Source organism: Chiloscyllium plagiosum, chromosome 32 (assembly GCF_004010195.1).
Source record: "Chiloscyllium plagiosum isolate BGI_BamShark_2017 chromosome 32, ASM401019v2, whole genome shotgun sequence".
Classification (NCBI taxonomy): Eukaryota; Metazoa; Chordata; class Chondrichthyes; order Orectolobiformes; family Hemiscylliidae; genus Chiloscyllium; species Chiloscyllium plagiosum.
Genome location: NC_057741.1, coordinates 19809691 through 19831908, shown reverse-complemented (window position 1 = coordinate 19831908; position 22218 = coordinate 19809691). Strand labels below are relative to the sequence as shown.

Here is a 22218-nt window from a genome sequence, read left to right as displayed (position 1 = left end):
AGGAACGATGTGGAAGCTTTGGAGAGGGTGCAGAGAAGATTTACCAGGATGTTGCCTGGAATGGAGAGGAAGTCGTACGAGGATAGGTTGAGAGTTCTCGGCCTTTTCTCGTTGGAACGGCGAAGGATGAGGGGTGACTTGATAGAGGTTTATAAGATGATCAGAGGAAGAGATAGAGTAGACAGTCAGAAACTTTTTCCCCGGGTACAACAGAGTGTTACAAGGGGACATAAATTTAAGGTGAAGGGTGGAAGGTATAGGGGAGATGTCAGGGGTGGGTTCTTTACCCAGAGAGTGGTGGGGGCATGGAATGCGCTGCCCGTGGGAGTGGTAGAGTCGGAATCATTGGCGACCTTTAAGCGGTATTTGGATAGGTACTTAATCTAGGTTAGAAGTTCGGCACAACATCGTGGGCCGAAGGGCCTGTTCTGTGCTGTATTGTTCTATGTTCTATGTTCTTAATACCATTGGGTATAGCGGAAATCTGAGAATGACCACAAATAGTAATTTCAGCAGCCCTTAGCTACTGGTGGAATCACTGTTCCTCCGATGTCTGGTTTCCCCTCTTCTAATCTCTCCATATTCAAACTCTTCCCTTCCATACTGCTGGCTTGCCTTCTCACCTGCTCCCAGATGTCTTCCTTGCTCTCTGAAATTGGCACACAATTTCATAATGAACAAAATTACTTAACAACAGGGACTAATCCTTTACAACATTTGTATAAAAAATCGTACTGGCTATAATATGAGCATGTGTCATCTGGTCAGAATATCCCATCATCAAACCGCTCAGAATTTTCCCAGAGTTTGCAAGCCTCATTGTTGGCAGTGGATTTGTTGAAATTCACAATTACTATAATCCGTTCTTATTTTAAATGACAATATCTGTTCAGTCCTAGTGATTTGTGACACAGTTGTGTTTGATGCAGTATCTTATAATTACAGTGCTGTCATCTTCCAGGAAGTAGTGAGTTAAGTTGCTTTGAGAGGACATCTTCCTATCGTTTGGTATAATAATTGCTAGGTGGCTCCCCCTGGTGTTTCTAGAAAATGCACACAATGATAGTACATGTATTTGGGAGCAATTTTCAACCACCTCACAAAAAAAGGTCTGATTTTTATCATTTTTTTTCCTTGCTCCAAATGTAATTATAATAATGTTTGTTTGATTTTAATTTAAAATCATACTTAATTTCTGCATCACTCCTCAGTTACAGAGCACAGCACAACATACCTTCATCTCTAGAACACAACCTGTTTTCCCTCATCTGCTCCTGAATTAAGTCTCTGTTATTTTCTAGTCTAATGCTCTCCTGACTAACCTCCTATCTTGTGCTGATTCAAAAGTTGGCTGTCTACATTTCAGCGACTAGGAGAAAGTGAGGACTGCAGATGCTGGACAGTCAGAGTCGAAATGTGTGGTACTGGAAAAACACAGCAGGTCAGGTAGCATTCCTGAAGGGTTTAATGCCAGAAACGACGACTCTCCTGTTCCTTGAATGCTGCCTGACCTGCTATGCTTTTCCAGCGCCACACTTTGACACGGTCTACGTTTCAACTCAATCTAAATGCTGTTCACCTATCACCCATGTGGTTGCTATCCTGGCAGAAATGGTCTGACAAAATCCCTGTTCCTCCCTCTCTCTGTAATTCCTCCTAATCTTAATAACACTCAAGATTTCTGAATTTCTCCAATTCTAGCTTGCTGTAAACCCTGAAATATTAATGGCTCCATCATTGGCAACTTTAATTTAAATTGCCTTTGTCCTCAGCTCTGTACTTCCAATCCCACCCCCAACTCCTTCTTTAAGACACTTTTTAATACAGCCCTTCTGCCAAGAGTCACAATTACTCGTTATTTTTCAAAGTTTAATAACTGTGAAACTTCTGTATCACTGCTGTTGTTTAGTTATTTCTATTAATGACAAATAAAATTTGCTTAGCAGGTAAAATAAAGTCACAATCATGTATCACATTAACTTGGCATTTGCCAAAACCAAAGATTAGGGCATGTGATAAATCCAGTAAACTGTCAGAAAGACTCATTTATGGGGAAAAATTGGGAAGATGAAGCCTGAAGACAATTGTAACGAGCATTATGCTTTATTGTCAAAGCCCTACAATACAAAATGGGCTCAACAAAAAAACCGTACATATTATTTTGAAGATAAAGATTTTACAAAAAAAAACACTAAGGAAAAAGGAAAACAACTTTTAGAGCTTTAAAAATAAGCCAAAAATGCATATAAAATAGAATGAATAGTTTTGTTGTTTGCAATTGATATTTGATACCAATTAAAGGAAAACTCAACAATCACTGATTATTACTAGTCCCTAGATCAAGTTGGAAATAGTTACTAAAATAGTGTTCAAATGTTTTGAAACATCCGAATGTATAAGCAGTGCACTTCTAAATTAAAAATAAATAATTTAGTGAAAAACGGATATTGAATAACAAGTTGTTTCTTTCCCCCAGTCATATTTCCTATACATTTAAATATTTATAAATATTCAGTTTTACAATAGGTTCTTAGTTAGCATTGTAGTCCACCCAATGCTAGAACAATTCTCAACACATTCATAAGTTTGTCAATGTTTGGAATTATTCAGTAGTTAATGTGTTAGCCATGAGCAAACATAGGAACAAATGTTTTTGTTAGCCTTTTATATTTAGTATACATGTGCAATAAACCTTAGATCTCTTCAAGTGATGGCAGGGTTGGTTTAACATGTTAAGTTACATCTATGACAAAAATATAAGCAATTCTCCTCCCTCTCTCAAGGATGTGCATTTTCAAAACAAGCTTGAAAATATAACTTTTAAATTCTTGGGTCCTAATTGTACCTTGTCTATACAGATCAAGGCACACATGCATAAACACACACACAAAAAAAAGAGCAAAAATGGCTACCAAATCTGTGACAAACACTACTCCCTGAAATTGCAAGATGTTGTTTACACAATGAAAGATAACATCAATGAAATGCAATAATAGAAATTTGGCAATTTAAAATCCAGGTTTTGAATAGTTATGGGTTTGAAAAGTTCACTTAATATATTTACAGCCTTTATACAAATACACATTAAATGCTGAATATCTTATTTACAAAATTCATTCAAACATGCAAATATAATCAGGTTAGATTCAGCTGTAAGGTTAAGAAACCTACAAACATTAAAAACTATTGCAATCATTAATATTTTTGAATCTTTTCTCCCTATTTTAAGAATTAGCAAGGATATAGAGTCAAGCCATTTTTTTCAAAATGCCAAACAGGCTGTGAAACAAAGAACAGTTGGAAGCATGCTTGATGCTTCATCAATAAATTCTGCTCTGTAGAGTGACTTGATGAACACGTTACATGTAGTCCCCATTCAACAGAAGGAAGGGGAGAGAAAAAAAAAGGTCGGTCTTGCAGAAGGAGTCTCAGAAGACAAGCCGGCTAATAGTATTAAAGCCACCATTTCCTCCTCCTCCACCACTTGGGCCGCAACTCCCTGGTGGGTCACTGTCATCAAAACCGCGTGGACGAAATGAACATGTAGTGGAGGATGCTTGTAATGCTCTGGTACGGGCATTTAGCTCTTGTTCCTGTGGGAAGGAAAATAAAAAGTGAATTTCTATTTATCTCCAACAGCACTTTAACAACTATAATTACAGAGATCAATGTTTTTGCCAACTAGCATTCCAAAACAGTGGTTAGAGGGATAACCAGTGCTAAGCAGTAAATGCCAAACAGCCCACAAGAGAAGGCCCCAAACTAAAAAAAAGTAACAGCTCGCACAAAACATGGGTTATTACATGCTCGTAAAGGAGACAAGGTCCTCACTGCCCATTACCTTATTATTAGCTGGCAGTTTTACTTCTGTCCATTTTATGGAATAAATTGCTGAAGTATGCTTTGTGAAGCTGAAGGAGTGCATAGATCGAAATTGTCTATATTTTAAACGCGGCTGTGGAGCAGTTCAGCACAGCTTAAGTTTACATTGGGCATTCTAAAATGATTTAAAGGGGTAGGGAAAAGAAGTAAACAAGTAAACATATAATGTGGAAAAGGATGAAAAGGGAAAGTGATTAAAAGTGGGAGGGAGAGAGACTAGCACACAGGATCCATACAGAGGACCACTGAAAACAAAAATTAACTATAGAAAAATACAGCCTTCAGTCCAATTCGTCCACGCCTACCAGATATCCTAAACTGACTTGGTCTCACTTACTAGCATTTGGCCCACATCTCAGTAAACCTTTCCTGTTCATCACCACCATCACCACTTCCTCTGGCAGCAAACATTGCTGTAAACATTCCTTTAAGTCTTTGGAGTCAGTGAGGACTGAAGATGCTGAATCGATAAAATGTGGTGCTAGAAAAAGCACAGCAGATCAGGCAGCATCCAAGGAGCAGAAGAATCAATGTTTCGGGCCAAAATGTTGACTCTACTGCTCTTCTGATGTTGCCTGACCTGCTGTGCCTTTTCCAGTGCCACATTTTATTGACGTCTTTTAAATCTTTCCCCGCTCACCTTAAATTTATGCCCTCTAGTTTTGGACTCCCCCACCCTGGGAAAAAGACAGACATTGTCTACTTATCCTATCCATGCCCCTCATGATTTTAAACCTGAGGTCATCCCTCAGCCCCCAACCCCACTGCGGAAAATGTCCCAGCTTATTCGGCCTCCCTTCTGTAGCTCCAACCTGACAATATCCTTGTAAATCTTTTCTACTCCCTCTCAAGTTTAACATCTTTCCTATAGCAAGGAGACCTGAATTGAATGCATTCTTCTAAAAGTGGCCTAACCAATATCTTGTACAGCCACAACATGACATCCTAATGCAATAATCAATGCAATGACCAATGAAGGCAAGCATGCCAAATGCCTTCTTCACCATCCTGTTTACCAGTGATTTCGCTTTCAAAGATCTGCATCTCCAGATCTCTTTGTTCAGCAACCTTTACCAGGACCCTCCAGTAACTGTCCTGTCCTGATTTGCCTCACCAAAATGCAACATCTTACATTTTTCTAAATTAAACTCCATCTGCCATCCTCCGCACATTGGCCCATCTGATCCAAGAGATAACCTTCTTCACTGTTCACTACACCACCAATTTTGGTGTATGTGCAAACTTACTAACCATACCTCCTATATTCACATGCAAATAATTTATACAAATGACGAAAAGCAGCAGACGCAGCACCACTGGTCACAGGCCTCCAGTCCGAAAAGCAACCTTCCACCTCCATCCCATCTTCTACCTTCAATTTGTATCCAATTGACTAAATAAATGCTCAAGTGATCAAATATATAAGAAAGCTAGTTTGATGTGGGAGGATAAAATGAATGTTTACAATATGCATTGCGGTCTAAAGGTCAATGGTCCTGATTTTGCCGTAGTAACAAATAGGTTGTCAATGTTCATTGTTATTACAGGATAAATCGGATTGTAACTTCTGACATTTAGCATCGAAATCCAGAGGGTGCTATCAGAGTACTTTCCTCCTTCACAGGGTATGCTATTGAAGACTTCAATTGATTTGGCAATGAATTACACTAACCACGACAAAATAGGAGACACATTGATTAGTTCTACACACAAAATGGCTAAAATAGTTAGGGATAATGCTGATACATCTAGGATTTAGTTTTTAAGCAACAAAATAAATGATTATTACTCTGAACAACATCTCTGGCCCTGAACATTTAACTTTACAAAAGTATAATCTCATCAGAAATAGCAGATGGAGTTCAATCCGGACAAATGCAAGGTGATGCATTTTGCAAGATCCAATTCAAGAGTGAACTATACAGTAAATGGAAAAGTACTGGGGAAAATTGGATTTTAAGAGATCTGGGTGTTCAGTCCATTATTCTCTGAAGTTGGTAACCCGGGTCAGTAGAGTGGTCAAAAAGGCATACGGCTTGCTTTCCTTCATCAGACAGGGTACTGAGTACGAGAGCTGGTAGGCCATGTTACAATTGTGTCAGACTTTGGTTCAGCCACATTTGGAACACTGCATACAGTTCTGGTCACCACATTACCAAAAGGATGCAGACGCTTTGGAGAGGGTGCAGAAAAGGTTTACGAGGATGTTGCCTGGTATGGAGGGTGCTAGCTATGAGGGAGGTTAAGTAGATTAGGATTATTTTCATTGGAAAGGAGGAGGTTGAGGGGGGACCTGATTGAGGACTACAAAATCATGAGAGGTGTAGACAGGGTGGATAGCAAGAAACTTTTTCACAGAATGGAGGACTCAATTACTAGGGGTCATGAATTCAAAGTGAGGGGGGAAAGATAAGGGGAGATACGCGTGGAAAGTTCTGCACACAGAGGGTGGTGGGTGCACAGAACGCGTTACCAGCAGAGGTGGTAGGGGCGGGAACGATAGTGTCTTTTAAGATGTATCTAGACAGATACGTGAAGGGGGAGGGAGCAAAGGGATACAGATCCTTAGAAAATAGGTGACAGGTTTAGATGGAGGATCTGGATTGGCGCAGGCTTGGAGGGCCGAAGGGCCCGTTCCTGTGCTGTAATGTTCCTTGTTCTCTTTGTTCTCATTCTCTCAAGAAAATTAGTGTTCCAGATTGTTAAACTTAATGTCTCCTTTAAAACCGTCCCTTATCCTAATCTTTATTTTGCAACCTACATTCCAATTCATGCAAATGAGTTAATTAATTGCACTTTATATTTCTCATTTGTTACTTCCTGGTTTGAACTCTTGTGGTTGGGAGTGGGGTGGGGGGGGGGGGCGGGTGTCAATTTGATTGGCTGAAGAGACTCTGTTGTTTTACACATGCCCTATAAAAAAAAACTGCATTGTAAGAGATGGCAAATTTAATGGAAAATTCTACTGAGAAAGCAACAACAATCTGTGCATGGTTCCATGAATAGTGAACATCAAAAGTCATTCTTGAAACATTAAGTGCCAAATACATGCGCAACACTGGCTGTTTCCAGGACTCCTAATACACTGATTGTCTGGACACTTCAAATTCATTTTTTTATTGCATCTGATTTTGGAAATTTTATTCATGTTTTGGAGTTGCATGATTGCATGCATTTTGAGATCAAACGAGAAAGCTAGAGTCCTTGATCGTAACAATCCCTTGTGATTTCAAAATTACTGTTCAATGCATTCTCAATTTTTTGAGAGTACATGGACAACTTAGATCAGGCCATGCAGCATCACGCCAGATGGGTAGCCCATGCAGATTCTTCAGTGATGCCACTTGAGCTGACCATTTGGAAGTCCACAAAGGATTCATGCTGATTTCTGTTCCCCCACTGTGAGAAGGCAATTAGTTTTCAATCACTGTCTCTGTGCATCACTGGGTAAAAAACAAAACTCGACAGAGATAAGAGGGAAAAGAGTACTTTTTCTGAACATTCCACAGTTGGAAGTTAACAATCCAATATGTACCACCCGCCCTCAGTCAAATATTGTATAAATTCATCCGCTTGCAGTCATGTGTTAAACTGCTACTGCTTTCTCAACAGTGCCTCCTTGAAGAGTGCAATTCCATCAATGCCAATCACCCTCCAGTATTTCAGCCAAGTAGCTTTTATTCATTTGTGAGTTTTGATTGTGGAGGATGTCACAATTTTGATCTCATCTAGTGTCCAGACTTCAAAAGTGACTGCTGGGTGGCAGTCAGGAACTTGATTAGCCTCCCCCCACCTACTAACCCAACTGAAGGCAATTTTGCTTTGTCTACTTATACTACAGGCGAGAACAACACAGACCAGAATTTAGGCTTTCAACCTTCCTTATCTGTATGGTTCATTTCTGAAAATATACTGAGTGATTGGGGAGGAAGGCAAAATTAACAGTTGTACAATAAAATTCAAAGTATTTCAATGGTTCGCAGCAAAACTTGAAAATTTAGAGCTTCTCTGGAACTGAACTTGAATTCAGCTGTGATCATTAGAATGAGACTTTGTTTGGTAATTGTAGGGATAGTGAGTTAACTATTTTGGCCTGTGAAAACCAATGGCTGCAGGCCTGCAGTACATCAGTGCTTTTCATTTGGCTTTCACTTACTCATTGACTTACTAAACGTTTGTTAATATACTGGTTTAATACAGGAAGGGGTTCATGAAAGGGAAGGTGTTCTTCTGCTGATTATTCCTGAGAGCACTAATTTTCCAAACACTTCAAATTAATTTTTTTATTGCCTCTGATTTTGGAAATATTATTGATGGTTTGGACTTGGAATTGCATGATTGCATTCATTTTCAGATAAAACCATAAAGCTAACATCCCTGATCATTTCAATACCTCACGATTTCAAAATTACATAAAGGAAGTTAGATCCAGGAATGCTTGCTGCCAATTCTGGGTGCAAAAAGTTTGATAGTATTCCCTTTTCACTGCTGAAATCCCACATCTTGACGAGTACAAAAATTCACCAGGAAAATACCTGTAGATAAAGTTTGTTATCCTTAGTAATTGCATCCATGAGCTCCTTCTGCAGTGGTGGCTCTCCATTTACCCACAGTCCATTTACGGCACTTGGATAGATTCCACAATTAGCACCTTGTTTCTTGTAAAACAAGACATATGCCGTATCCTTAGGAAACTTGCTGGTGATGTTTTGAACAGATTGAAAAGATGTAAAAGTCACTCTGCTGTCGTTGAATAGAAACCACTCCTTTGATGTCTCTTTGCAGTTTGGATCATGCCAAATAACTGAAGTGTTGAACTCATCGTTATCTGTTGCACAACCCTGAGAGGGTAGACCGGCAAGGTCAGCCTTATAGCATAACTGACCCACAGATCCTGAACTGGTGTTTCTGGCATAGCAGTAATAGTGCCCACTCTCAGATGACATTCCAGAATGCACCACAATAGAAGAGAGGAGATAAGATACTGGCTGTGAATCACTTGAGTCAATTGACCCACAGGACTTCAATTTCTTAGGTAGGTTTTCAGCTGAATCAGAAAGCAAGGGTTGGCTGATTGCTGGTGATTTTAAAGATGTTTTTTCAACTGGTAACTGTAAAACAAGAGGAAGTGCCACATCATCTAGAATTTTGCGTCGTATGTGACTCTTCGAATCATATGAAAATCTCAGGAGGGTCAGAATGAGGTATTCAGGTTCATCAACCACCTGCATAATCTTCTGTGCATTTTGCAAAGAGGCACATTTTTCACAGTAATATTTGTTGTCTCCATTCAAAATTTCAGGGGCCAAGAAATAATTTATTAGATGAGGGACAGACTTAGTTTTGTCATTCTGCTCAATGGATTTATTGCTGTGAACGGTGACCAGTTTATCAGATGGCATGGGCGGGCTACAGGAATCTATGGAAGTAATGGACTGTATTGGAAATTTTTGCAGCATTTCACCAGCCATGTCTGATCCGTGTCCAATTTCGTCCACTTGAAGACTATGATTTTCAGGAGGCTCACTGTGAAGTGCATCAGAAACATTTCCAGTACAACATCGAGGTATTGTGCTTTCATAATTGGCTGAGGATAGTGACTGGGTCAATCCAGCCTCTATAACATCTTCAAGGCAAGGTGGAAAGGCTAAAGAAAGATCAGTGAAGGCCTCCTGTTTCTGAGAAGTGCTCTTACAGTTTAAGCAACATATAGTGGTTTGGAGTTTGCCTCCAAACATCTTCTCTATTAGAGTTTTCCCATCCTCAACTCTAGGCAGATCTGCTTCAGAGAGAGGTGATATTTCCTCTGGATTCTCTAGAGATTTGCAATCACGAGTCGAAGTGTTACTGCTTTGTGGGGAGTTGCACTGGAGAATTCTATAAGTTTTTTCTTCTTCATGTAACCTGGATAGTGAAGGATAGGAAACAAAGTGATTTACTGGCTACAAAAATTTTCTACTAAACGTGATTCTGATTTAAGTCTATAAATCGACTGTCGTGCAATACTTTGTTTTTAAAGTGCATTAATTTCTCCCACAATGCAATTTAAAATATGGACAGGTAAATTAGTGTATCTTTCCCAAAGCCCTGGTGAAAGAGAGAGTAAGAATGAAATCATTACGAACAATTCACATGTTCAAGAACTAGAGGATACTGAAAGAAATGTCAAGGGGAACAATGACCAAAAGAAAACCTCATATCTGCTATTATCCATAACTACAGGAGTCATCTGGGATATTTTCCTATGCAAGTAATTTTTTTAAAAAACATCTTAGTTGTACTGAAATAAGTATGTAGAATTATAGTTCATACATTGCGAGAGGTACCGTTCTGGAATCTGTTCACAAATGAAAAAGTTGTGCGTTTTAAGTACAGGAAATGTTTGTAGGCCTTTACAATTGTCATCATGTAGGGGATCGTGTTCATACATTTCCCATCCTTTTTCCAAATTTTTAGGAAAGCCAAATACATTTCCTGATGGACTGCAAATGTACTGTTACACAACTGAACACAAGCCAGCCTATCAAGATTACTCACATAAATCAGTGACTACTTTTAAAGAAAAGATGGAAAATAGGGCTACTTTTGTCTTTACCAACACATGTTTAAAAAAAAACTTTATCAACTTATCTTGTTACCTTCAAAATTTATATGCCTGAACACCCTGGCCTCTCAATCTTTACTGCTGCTTTAAAGTTGTGCTATCCAGTTTATATTGCTTCTTCTAATTTTTTCTTTCAAAAATGCATCAGTTCATACTTCTGTACATGTGGTTCCAACAACTGTCATTTCCAAATGCCCGTAATATTTAAATTTGATGCATGTTCTTTCTGTAAAATTCTGGTCCTTCCAGATGTAGAGATAAAAGCAAACTTACCACTTTATAATCAAACATTCACCAACATTAGTTTATGAAAGTAGTACTCTATGATCAAGATGCAAACAAAAAATATCTGACTGTGTCAAGGTTCTACTTGGCAAGCACCATGAAAAATCAAAGGCTCCTATCCTTCGTCAATAGTTGACTTCTCTCAGACGATATAGCTGCACTTAATATCATATATTACAATTATACAAGTAGGATAATAGGCTCAATGCTTGATAACTGAACCAGAAGCTGAAAAAGTGTTGCTGGAAAAGCGCAGCAGGTCAGGGCAGCATCAAAGGAGCAGAAGAATCAACGTTTCAGGCATAAGTACTTCTTCTGAACCAGAAGCTCAGGGGTTCAAGCCCCATTGGCGTGACCTTAGCACACTAGGCTGATCCTTAAGTACATTGACGAAGCTTTGAAATCTTAGGTGTTTTGTATTTGGGACGAGATTAAGATCTCATATCTGCCTTCTCAAATGGATATACAAGATCCCATGACATTACCTGAACAAGCACAGGGGAGCATTCTCAATGTCCTAATCGTTAGTTATCCATCAGCGATCTGGTTACGTATCTATCAATCATGTTTTTAATACCTAGCAAATTAGCTGTCCCATTATAACACAGATTATATTTTAACAGTAATTTCAAAATTGCAAAAATCTTTGGGATGCAATCAAAGATTCACAATGCGAATGTGCTACTTAAATGCTGGCCCATTTTTTCTCTACCAAACTCCGAATATTAAATATGTTTAAGAAATTCAAAATTAAACATCTGTTCTATTCAAGTTAGAAATATGGTTAATTATTTTGTTTAAAGATTGTTGTAAAATTAAGTAATGTTATGTATGGAGGTTATTTCCTGACAGACAGATATAAGAACAACCTGATCTAACCAGCTTCAAATGCTTAATTTCCTCCATTTTATGATCAAGCCGGTTGGTTAAATACTAACCAATTCAATGTTCAGCATTCACAACTCTTCTGATAATAAAGTAACACATGTCAGCTGATTGCAAGATGTGACATTGTCTGTACAAAAGAAGATGGTTGCAGTCTTTGGAGGTCAATCAGTTTGGTCCCTATCGCGCTTTTGCTACATGGATTTCTCAGGGTAGTGTCCTAGGCACAACCATTTTCAACTGTTACATCAATAACCTTCCAAGGTTAGAAGGTCAGAAAACCTTGTTTGATGGTCGATTCATGTTTAGTGACTTTCATAACTCCTAATCAATGTGTGCAGTAAGACCTGACCAACCTTCAGGCACGGAATGATAAATGCACTAACTGAAAATAGATTAAGACGACAGCTCACCTTCACGGGGCAATTAGGAATGGGACTTTTCAGGCAATGACCAGCTCACATGAAAGAAAGGGCCAAATTAATCTACAATGGCACCAAATTGTCAAACATCATCCCTGTATCTTCACCATTGAGGAGTGGAAAGCAATAACTAGTGACTAGAAGTTTAACTAGACAAACTATATCAACACGGAGTACAAAGGTTAGGTGGTGGTTGATTACCCTGTAACAATGATTAATCTCTGTCTTGTCACAGAGTCTTGATGAATTAAAAGATTCAAGACAGGTTGGTGTTTTAGGCTTTCACTTAAAATAGAGGAGGCCACAGTGCTAACCTGGATAAAAAGTATACTAAATTGAAAAGAGTCAGTCAGGGTCTTCCCAACACAATGACTGTATCAATGTCACTTCCTGCTCTCACCTGGAATCGGAAACATTAATCCATTTTGCTAGCAATTTCCACCTTTCTCTGACACACTCCTTCCTTTTCACAACTACTCTGACCCCACTTCTTTGAATAAGCTACTAAATATTCATTATAAGCCCATCAACTCTCACAGCTACCTTTGCTACACTTGCTGACATCCCGTTTCCTATAAGGACTCCATTCTATCCTCTACTGTCATTGATTGGGCCCTGGAACAAGGGACATTCAACATAAAGCAAAAAAAAAAGCAGATAGAATTAGGAGCTGTGCAGTAGCCACAGTAACACTTTTTATTCGGAGGGAATGAGATAAATTGAAGGAGAAACTGTTAATTGAGAGAACAAGTTCAGCCAGGTGGATAAAAGTGGTGGTAGATTGGGATTGTTTGGGTCTTCTGGTGAGAGAAGGTGGCGTTGAAACATTTAACATTTATATTGAAGAGAAGGCAGTTCAGGAAACTTGACACAATATAGAGCATCAGAAGGATCACAGACATAGGAGACTGGATACAGGAGAAAAAAAACTGTCAAGATCGGTGAAAATAATCTCAGTGGGACTGTTACAGGCTGAAAAGATAGGTCGACCAGCATAGTCACATTGTAGATTTTGGAAAAGAGATAGACTATGGCTGTTCAAGGTTAGGGGTCTAGGAGGTAGTAACCGGTGGAGAAAAGTTCTTTAGAGAAAGGGGAGGTCAGTAACAGTCCTGGAAACAATGGCTTGATGTTCGCTGATGGGTTTATAATCCAGAGGGAGGTAGATGCCGTGTTTAAGAGTGTGTACCTATCCAGGAGGAACCGGAGGTATTCAGAACAGTCTTGCTGGGATCCAGGCGTGAACCATGGTGGTCTTGATTCTTCAAAGAAGCTCTGTGGAGCATACGCTGCTCTCTGTTGACAGGAATGGAAACTGCATTGAATTATTTCACATCAATTGAAGTAAGGAGAAAACTAAACATCCAGAAATGTTGCTATTTTTGTAATATTTGTTCTTTCCAATTGCGACAAACCATAGGTAAATTTGCAAATGCACTTTAAGAATGCATAAAATCAACTGCAATGAATTTGAAAATATAAATTCTATTAATATTTTAGTGCCAAACATTTTTTCTGCAAACATCAGTTTTTAAATATGTTTGTAAAATTTCCAAAGTTGGCAACAAAGAATTAACAACAACTAAATTTAGCAATCTAGATTGAATCAAACAGTTGATTTAGGAGCAAATGCCTGAACCTATCTGTATCACAGTTTTCTGATGTTAAGAACACAACTATATCAAGCTGCATGTGCAACAATTTCTCAAAGTATTTCAAAATAAAGTAACTTCCAATATCAGTGTCCCAAGTGTGTTTCAAAGGCTGGGCGAAGCACTTTCAATAAATTGGTCCATACTATAGACAAAATACTGCAGTGCTTTGCCATTATCTTTTGCAGGATGGCTGACCAGGTATCTTCCACTCAGTGTCCGCCATCAGGCATTCTGGAATAAATTTGCTAATATACCTGCTTGCCCAAATTACAAAAGCACTTTCTATGGGCAAACATGCCTTGGCACAGGGCCAGATCTTCTAGATTCTGATCAAGAAAGAGACACCACAACTGTATCACAAGATCTTTTTCCAAGTTCAATATTAATGTCAAAGACTTTGCTAAAAACTCATCACATTAAATTGTAAATGTTACCAAGAGTAGTTTTTCTAAAAAGAAAGTACCTGAGTGTGAGCCAGAAAGGCAAAGAGAAGTTGCAGCTTTCTCATCAAAGAACGAGCCCCATTTAGATTCAGTGATAAAACAGACCTTCTGAAACTGAAGGAAGTTTATTTTAATGTTTTTAAAATAACTTTTGAAACATGCCTTCTAAATAAAGTAGTAGTTAATAAACAGAGGTTATTTGCTATTTTTACAGTTTTTTAAATTCATTCAAGGGATGAGAGGACACTGGCTACACTAGCCTTTATAATTTATTCACAATTTGGTCAGACCAATTAAGAATGGCAGATTTCATTTCCTAAAGGACATGATTGAACCAGTTGGGCTTTTCCATCATCAAAAGTGGTCGACATTAAGCTAGCTCTTCTATTTCAGATTTTCACTGAATTCAAATTTCACCATCTTCCAAGGCGCGATTAAAACCTATGTCCCAAGAATATTACTATCTGGGTCCTGGATTACTAGTAAAGTGACATCACCACTATACCAACACCGCCCTCGAGAGATTTTTTTTAAGTTTCTCTTAGAAAAGCTGAAGAAAGGTTCAATAATTTCATTAAACACTGATCAAAACCATATGATTGTGGTTATACTACAACTACCACAACTTGCATTCATGGTGAACAGCTTGAAGTTCTTTTATGAACCATACACCTTTTTATGTAAAAATTGCTCGAGATAGGAGTTTTGCAGGCAACACCAGCATGAATGCATTTTCTCTAATTGTCCTTGAGTAGATGGTGGTCAACTTCCCACAACTGTGTGGCTTACAAGGCAAAGGTCAAGTAAGAGTCAACCATATATCTGTGAAGTCACATAAAGGCCACACTGAGTAAGGAAGTAGATTTCTTCCCCATAGGACATTATTAATAAACCAGATGGGCATTATGACAATCTGACAATTTTATGATTATTAGTAAAAATTTGAATTTTATTCCAAATTTATCAATTGTCTTTAAGGTTCTCCCAGCTGCAATGATAGGATCTGAACTCAAGATTCTGGAGCATTCATCTGGGGCTCTGTAACTAGCCCAGTAACTCTACAATTATGCGATTGCCCTTTAAAGTCAGGCTGAATTCAGCAACTAATGAGTTCTGCACATTAAGTTATTCTTATAATTAGAGAAAGCTGAAACAATCTCCTTTCCTCTATTATTAAAAATCACAGAAAGGCTTCTAAGATATCTAACATGGCATAGTCTATCTGAATGACTTTCAAAACACTGCACTCAACAGGAATCGATCTATCGTGAATGTGTTCTATGTAGGCTCTTGCAGGTGGGGCGTTCTAAATTACTCACATAATTTTGCCACATTAATAGGAATACACACCAAAAATAATTTTGCACTGTGCAAAAATAACAATATAATTGGGTATTGAATCTCCACATTTGAGTCCACTTGTTTATACATTTACAATTAGGTTGAACTTAGTATAGATAAGTATTGAAACCTTTGTTCCTCAGTAACATTGAAGCAAATTCCATCACTTACTCCGTAGCCATAAATAATGCTTGAATGACACTGTTCATATAGCACGTATTGCCCAGGTTTATTAACCCAGTTTTCCCAGTTTCAGATTTTCCTGAAAGCCTCGATAAACAAGATGCCAAAGAATTTGAGTGCGATGTCCAGGCACTTTGATTAAGAGTCATCTTCATTTTTTCTTCGGAAGGTTTTGGCAATTCCTAAAACACCAATTTATATTTTGTTATCTATCAACTTATATACAACCTCAATTTACTGTATGGTAACAAAAACACAGAATTCAGAAAAACACTGACAGTTGAGCAACAGATAAACACAAATAAACTAATGACAATGCCAACAGGAAGGTACAAATGAAAATGAGCAAGCTAAACTGGTAACAAGGTTGTAGACTGTCAGTGACGGTGACTTAGGAGGAGATTAACAGCACTGAGTAAAGAAAGAAAAACTTAGTCCCTGAGCACTTTTTTCCTATAAAAATAAGTTTGAAAGATATTTCCAGCACAATTAAATTTATTCATAATAATAAGTGGAATATTTCTTGCTTTATTTTATGACAATTAGTTGGGGAATGATTAGTGCATCAGTGGCATCATTACTATAATTAGAATTGATTTTATAGTCTCAGCAAACTTCAGATCAAAATGACAAAGAACTCATGTAAAGCTAGTCTATACAGCAACAAGCAGATTGTACATATTTTCTTTATGTCAGAGGATTTGAATAATTCCTTATCGGTCCCGGTGCAGCTCTACCTGTATACAGGTATGTGGTTGGCATAGTGGAGGTAGAGGAAACGCAAATTTTGATTTTTATTCAGTTTGAAAGAATGTGGCCATTTAAAGACAACTCATCACAATTTGTGGAGGTATGGCAAGATTTCTTACGGGGGTTCAAAAGGATATGCCAACACATTAGCAGTTTACCTTTGAAGGGACAGAGTGTAATGAGGGAAATGTCAGGTGTGGATGAATTAAAAGAAAATCCAATATCAAAACAGCTATAAAACAAGAACTGCATGGGCAGCAAACCCAGCCAAAAATCCTCTTTAGCGACTAAATAGGATCAAAAGAGAAGTAAAATCCTCAAATCATACAAATTCACATCACAGGAGGTAGTCATTCAGTTCAGGGTACCAGTGCTGACTTGAAAAAAGCAGTTGTACTTAGTCCCACATACTGTAACAGTGTAAATTTGCCACTCTGAAGAACACCTCAGGTGAAGACAGGTGTGGTAGAGTAGTGGTTATGTTACTGAACTAACAATCCAGAGGCCTGAACATAATGATCCAGAGACGTGCCATCACAACAGGGAAATTTAAATTAGTTTAATTAAATAAAATCTGGAATAAACATTTAGTATTCATGATGATAACCATGATTATCATGAAAATCCATCTGGTTCGCTAATGTCCTTTACGACAGGAAACCTGTAACCCTTACATTTAGCTCCAGATTCAAGCCAGTGGAATTTTTCTTAAGCGCCCACGAAATTGAGAATGCACTTCAGCTGCATTAACCCATTAATCAGCAATTCAAGAAAGGAAGGACAATTAGGGATAAGCAATAAGTGTCTGGATTGCCAGTTGTACTCTCATCCTATGAATGACTGAAAACAAATTTTCTTTTTAAAATTATTTATGGAATCACTTCCATTCAGCTGTTAACATTTTTTTTAGATAAGGGCATCCATTGCTGGCACGTGTGAAATATGACAGAACTGAAAAGCATTATTGGTTGCAAGATTTTTTTGAATGATAGATACATGTTCTAAATTCCCAATGTGAGAACATCTAATATGGTTTTACTTACATAGTGTTTATGAACTCAGAACAACCAACCTAAAGTCCAAGTGCTTTTCTTAAGCCCAAGTCTTTGTCTTACTTTCACAGCTTAATTTACATAAATAGCGCAATGTTTGAATTCTCTACAAAAACACTAGGACTAACTTGGGCCCTGAGAAACAGCACAGAAACAGACTCTTCGGTCCAACTCGTCCATGCCGACCAGATATCCCAACCTAATCTAATCACATTTGCCAGCACTTGGCCCATACCCCTCTAAACCCTTCCTATCCATACACCCATCCAGATGCCTTTTAAATGTTATAATTGTACCAGCCTCCATCACTTCCTCTGGCAGCTCATTCCACACATACATCACCCTCTGCGTGAAAAAGTTACCCCTTAGGTCCCTTTTAGATCTTTCCACTCTCACCCTAGGCCTATGCCCTCTAGTTCTGGACTCCCCGACGCCGGGGAAAAGACTGTCTATTTATCCTATCCATGCCCCTCATGATTTTATCAACCTCTATGAGGTCATCCCTCAGATTTCGACGCTCCAGGGAAAACAGCCCCAGCCTATTCAATCTCTCCCTATAGCTCAAATCCTCCGACATGGCAACATCCTTGTCAATCTTTTCTGAACCCTTTCAAGTTTCATAACATCCTTTTGATGGGAAAGAGAACAGAATTGCACACAATATTCCAAAAGTGGCCTAACCAATGTCCTGCACAGCCGCGACATGGCCTCCCAGCTCCTATACTCAATGCTCTGACCAATAAAGGAAATCATACCAAACGCCTTCTTCACTATCCTATCTACCTGCGACTCTACTTTCAAGGAACTCTGAACCTGCATTCCAAGGTCTCTCTGTTCAGCAACACTCCCCAGGACCTTACCATTAAGTCATAGTCATAGAGATGTACAGCATGGAAACAGATCCTTCGGTCCAACTCGTCCATACCAACCAGATATCCCAAACAATCTAGTCCCACCTGCCAGCATCCGGCCCACATCCCTCCAAACCCCTCTCATTCATGTACCCATCCAGGTGCCTTTTAAATGTTGCAATTATACCAGCCTCCACTACAACCCCCTGCAGCCCATTCCACACATGTTCCACTCCCTGCACGAAAAAGCTGCCCCCCAGATATTCCCTATATCCCTCTCCTCTCACCCCAAACCCATGCCCTGTAGTTCGGGACTCCCCTACCCAGGAGTCCCTGTCTATCGATTACATCCGCGCCCCTCATGATTCTACAAACCTCCGCAAGGTCACTCCTCAGCCTCCGATGTTCCAGGGAAAACAACCCCAGCCTGTTCAACCTCTTCCCATTGCTGAAATCCCCCAATCCTGGCAACATCCCCGCAAATCCCTTCCAAACCCCTTCAAGTTTCACAACATCTTTCCGATTGGAAGGAGACCAGAACTGCATGCAACACCACAACAGTGGTCCAACCAATGCCGTGCACAGTCACAACACAACCCCCCAACTTTTGTACTCAATACTCTGACCAATAAAGGAAAGCATACCAAATGCATTCCTCACTATCCTATCTACTTGCGACTCCACTTTCAAGGAGCCATGAACCCGCACTGCAAGGTCTCTTTGCTCAGAAACATTGCCAGGACCTCCCCATTAAGTGTATAAGTCCTGCTAAGATTTGATTTCCCAAAATGCAGCACCTCGCATTTAACTAAATTAAACTCCACCTGCCACTTCTCAGCCCATTGGCCCATTTGATCAAGATCCCGTTGTAATCTGAGGTAACCGTCTTTGCTGTTCAAAACACCTCCAATTTTGGTGTCATCTGCAAACTTACTAACTATATCGCTTATGCTCATATCCAAATCATTTATATAAATGACGAAAAGTAATGGACCCAGCACTCCACTGGTCACAGGCCTCCAGTCTGAAAAACAACCCTCCCCCACCACACTCTGTCTTCTACCTTTGAGCCAGTTCTGTATCCAAATGGCTAGTTCTCCCTATATTCCATGAGATTTCACCTTGCTTTGGAGTCAAACCAGTCTCCTATGGGGAATCTTGTCGAATGACTTACTGTAGTCCATATAGATCACATCTACCACTCTGCCCTCATCAATCCTCTTTGTTACTTCTTCAAAAAACTCAATCAAGTTTGTGAGACATGATTTCCCACGCACAAAGCCATGCTGACTATCCCTAATCAGTCCTTGCCTTTCCAAATACATGTATATCCTGTCACTCAGGATTCCCTCCAACAACTTGCCCATCACCGACATCAGACTCACTGGTCTATAGTTCCCTGGTTTGGCCTTACCACCCTTCTTTAACAGTGGCACCACGTTAGACAACCTCCAGTCTTCCAGCACCTCACCTGTGACTATCGATGATACAAATATCTCAACAAGGGGCCCAGCAATCACTTCCCTAGCTTCCTACAGAGTTCTAGGGTACACCTGATCAGGTTCTGGGGATTTATCCACTTTTATGCGTTTCAAAACATCCAGCACTTCCTCCTCTGTAATATGGACATTTTTCCAAGATGTCCCCATCTATTTCCATACATTCTATGTTTTCCAGGTCCTTTTTCTCAGTAAACACTGATGCAAAATACACAATTAGTACCTCCCCTATCTCCTGCAGCTCCACACAAAGTCTGCCTTGCTGATCTTTGAGGGGCCCTATTCTCTTTCTAGTTACCCTTTTGTCCTTAATAGATTTGTAAAAACCCTTTGGATTCTCCTTAACTCTTATTTGCCAAAGCCATCTCAGTCCCCTTTTTGCCCTCCTTATTTCTCTCAAGTATACTCCTACTTCCTTTATACTCTTCTAAGGATTCACTCGATCTATCCTGTCTATACCTGACATATGCTTCCTTCTTTTTCTTAAACAAACCCTCAATTCCTTTGGTCATCCAGCATTCCCTACACCTACCAGCCTCGCCTTTCACCCTAACAGGAATATACTTTCTCTGGATTCTCGTTATCTCATTTCTGAAGGCTTCCCATTTGCCAGCCGTCCCTTTACCTGCAAACATCTGCCCCCAATCAGCTTTTGAAAGTTCTTGCCTAATACCGTCAAAATTGGCCTTTCTCCAATTTAGAACTTCAACTTTTCCTTTTCCATCATTATTTTAAAACTAATTGAATTATGGTTGCTGGCCCCAAAGTGCTCCCCCACTGACACCTCAGTCACCTGCCCTGCCTTATTTCCCAAGAGTAGGTCAAGTTTTGCATTTTCTCTAGTAGGTACATACACACACTGATTCAGAAAATCTTCTTTAACAAACTTAACAAATTCCTCTCCATCTAAACCCTTAACACAATGGCAGTCCCAGTCGATGTTTCAAAAGTTAAAATCCCCTACCATAACCACCCTATTATTCTTAGAAATAACTGAAATGTCCTTACAAATTTGTTTCTCAATATCTCTCTGACTATTAGAGGGTCAATAATACAATCCCAATAAAGTGATCACCCCTTTCCTATTTCTCAGTTACACCCAAATAACTTCCCTGCATGTATTTCCAGGAATATCCTCCCTCAGTACAGCAGTAATGCTATCCCTTATCAAAAACACCACTCCTCCTCCTCCTCTCTTGCCTCCCTTTCTGTCCTTCCCGTAGCATTTGTATCCTGGAACATTAAACTGCCAGTCCTATCCATCCCGAAGCTATGTGCCTGTAATTACTATGATATCCCAGTCCCGTGCTCCTAACCATGCCCTGAGTTCATCTGCCTTCCCTGTTAGGCCTCTTGCATTGAAATAAATGCAGTTTAATTTAATCAGTCATACCTTGCTCTCTGCTTTGTCCCTGCCTGCCCTGACTGTTTGACTTGCTTCTGTTCTCAACTGTATCAGTCTCAGGATTGATGTCTTTCCTCACTATCTCCCTGGGTCCCACCCCCCACCTTACTACTTTAAATCTTCCCGAGCAGCTATAGCAAATCCCCCTGCCAATATATTAGTCCCCTTAGTCCTGCTAAGATTTGCTTTCCCATTTATTGACATTAAATTCCACCTGTCACTTCTCAGCCCATTGGCCCATCTGATCAAGAGCTGAAAATGTGTTGCTGGAAAAGCGCAGGTCAGGCAGCATCCAGGGAACAGGAGAATCGACGTTTCGGGCATAAGCCCTTCTTCAGGGATGAGGAAAGTTTGTCCAGCAGGCTAAGATAAAAGGTAGGGAGGAGGGACTTGGGGGAGGGGCTTCGGAAATGTGATAAGTGGAAAGAGGTCAAGGTGAGGGTGATAGGTCAGACTGGGGTGGGGGCGGAGAGGTCAGGAAAAAGATTGCAGGTTAGGAAGGCGGTGCTGAATTCGATGGAATTGACTGAGACAAGGTGGGGGGAGGGGAAATGAGGAAACTGGAGAAATCCGAGTTCATCCCTTGTGGTTGGAGGGTTCCTAGGCGGAAGATGAGGCGCTCTTCGCCCCTTCGCCGATCGCCATCACCACGCCCGCCCCTTCGCCGATCGCCATCACCACACCTGCCCCTTCGCCGATCACCATCACCACGCCCAACCCCGCCCCCATGCCGATCTCCGTCCCCGCCCCCAGGCCTAACCCCGCCCCCACATCCAGCTTCAGCCCCACACCAGGTCCTAGCTCCCAGCCCTGCCGAGTTTTCACAATCCCTCCAGACCTATCCCTCTCTGAGGATGAAAGATCAGTCCTCAGCAGAGGCCTCACCTTCATTCCCCTACGCTCTCGGATTAATGAGTTCAACACACGGCGTGACATCGAACAATTCTTCCGCTGCCTTCGC

General features: G+C 39.9%; 1 protein-coding gene and 1 long non-coding RNA gene across 2 annotated transcripts in view; one reads left to right on the top strand and one right to left on the bottom strand.

Annotated features, from left to right (window-relative positions):
- The window catches only part of LOC122539384, a 49846-nt gene that overhangs the window by 18923 nt on the left and 8705 nt on the right, over nt 1–22218 (top strand). The window lies entirely within an intron of this gene.
- usp38 (ubiquitin specific peptidase 38) overlaps nt 2080–22218 on the bottom strand; it is a 38290-nt gene continuing 18151 nt past the window's right edge. Inside the window, exons 7-11 of the mRNA XM_043674155.1 lie at nt 15689–15882; nt 14197–14290; nt 13268–13374; nt 8418–9786; nt 2080–3593 (exon numbers count right to left, since the gene is read on the bottom strand). Of these exons, the coding sequence (XP_043530090.1) occupies nt 3429–3593; nt 8418–9786; nt 13268–13374; nt 14197–14290; nt 15689–15882 (1929 nt within the window). The 3' untranslated portion in view covers nt 2080–3428. The remainder of the gene's footprint in view (nt 3594–8417; nt 9787–13267; nt 13375–14196; nt 14291–15688; nt 15883–22218) is intronic.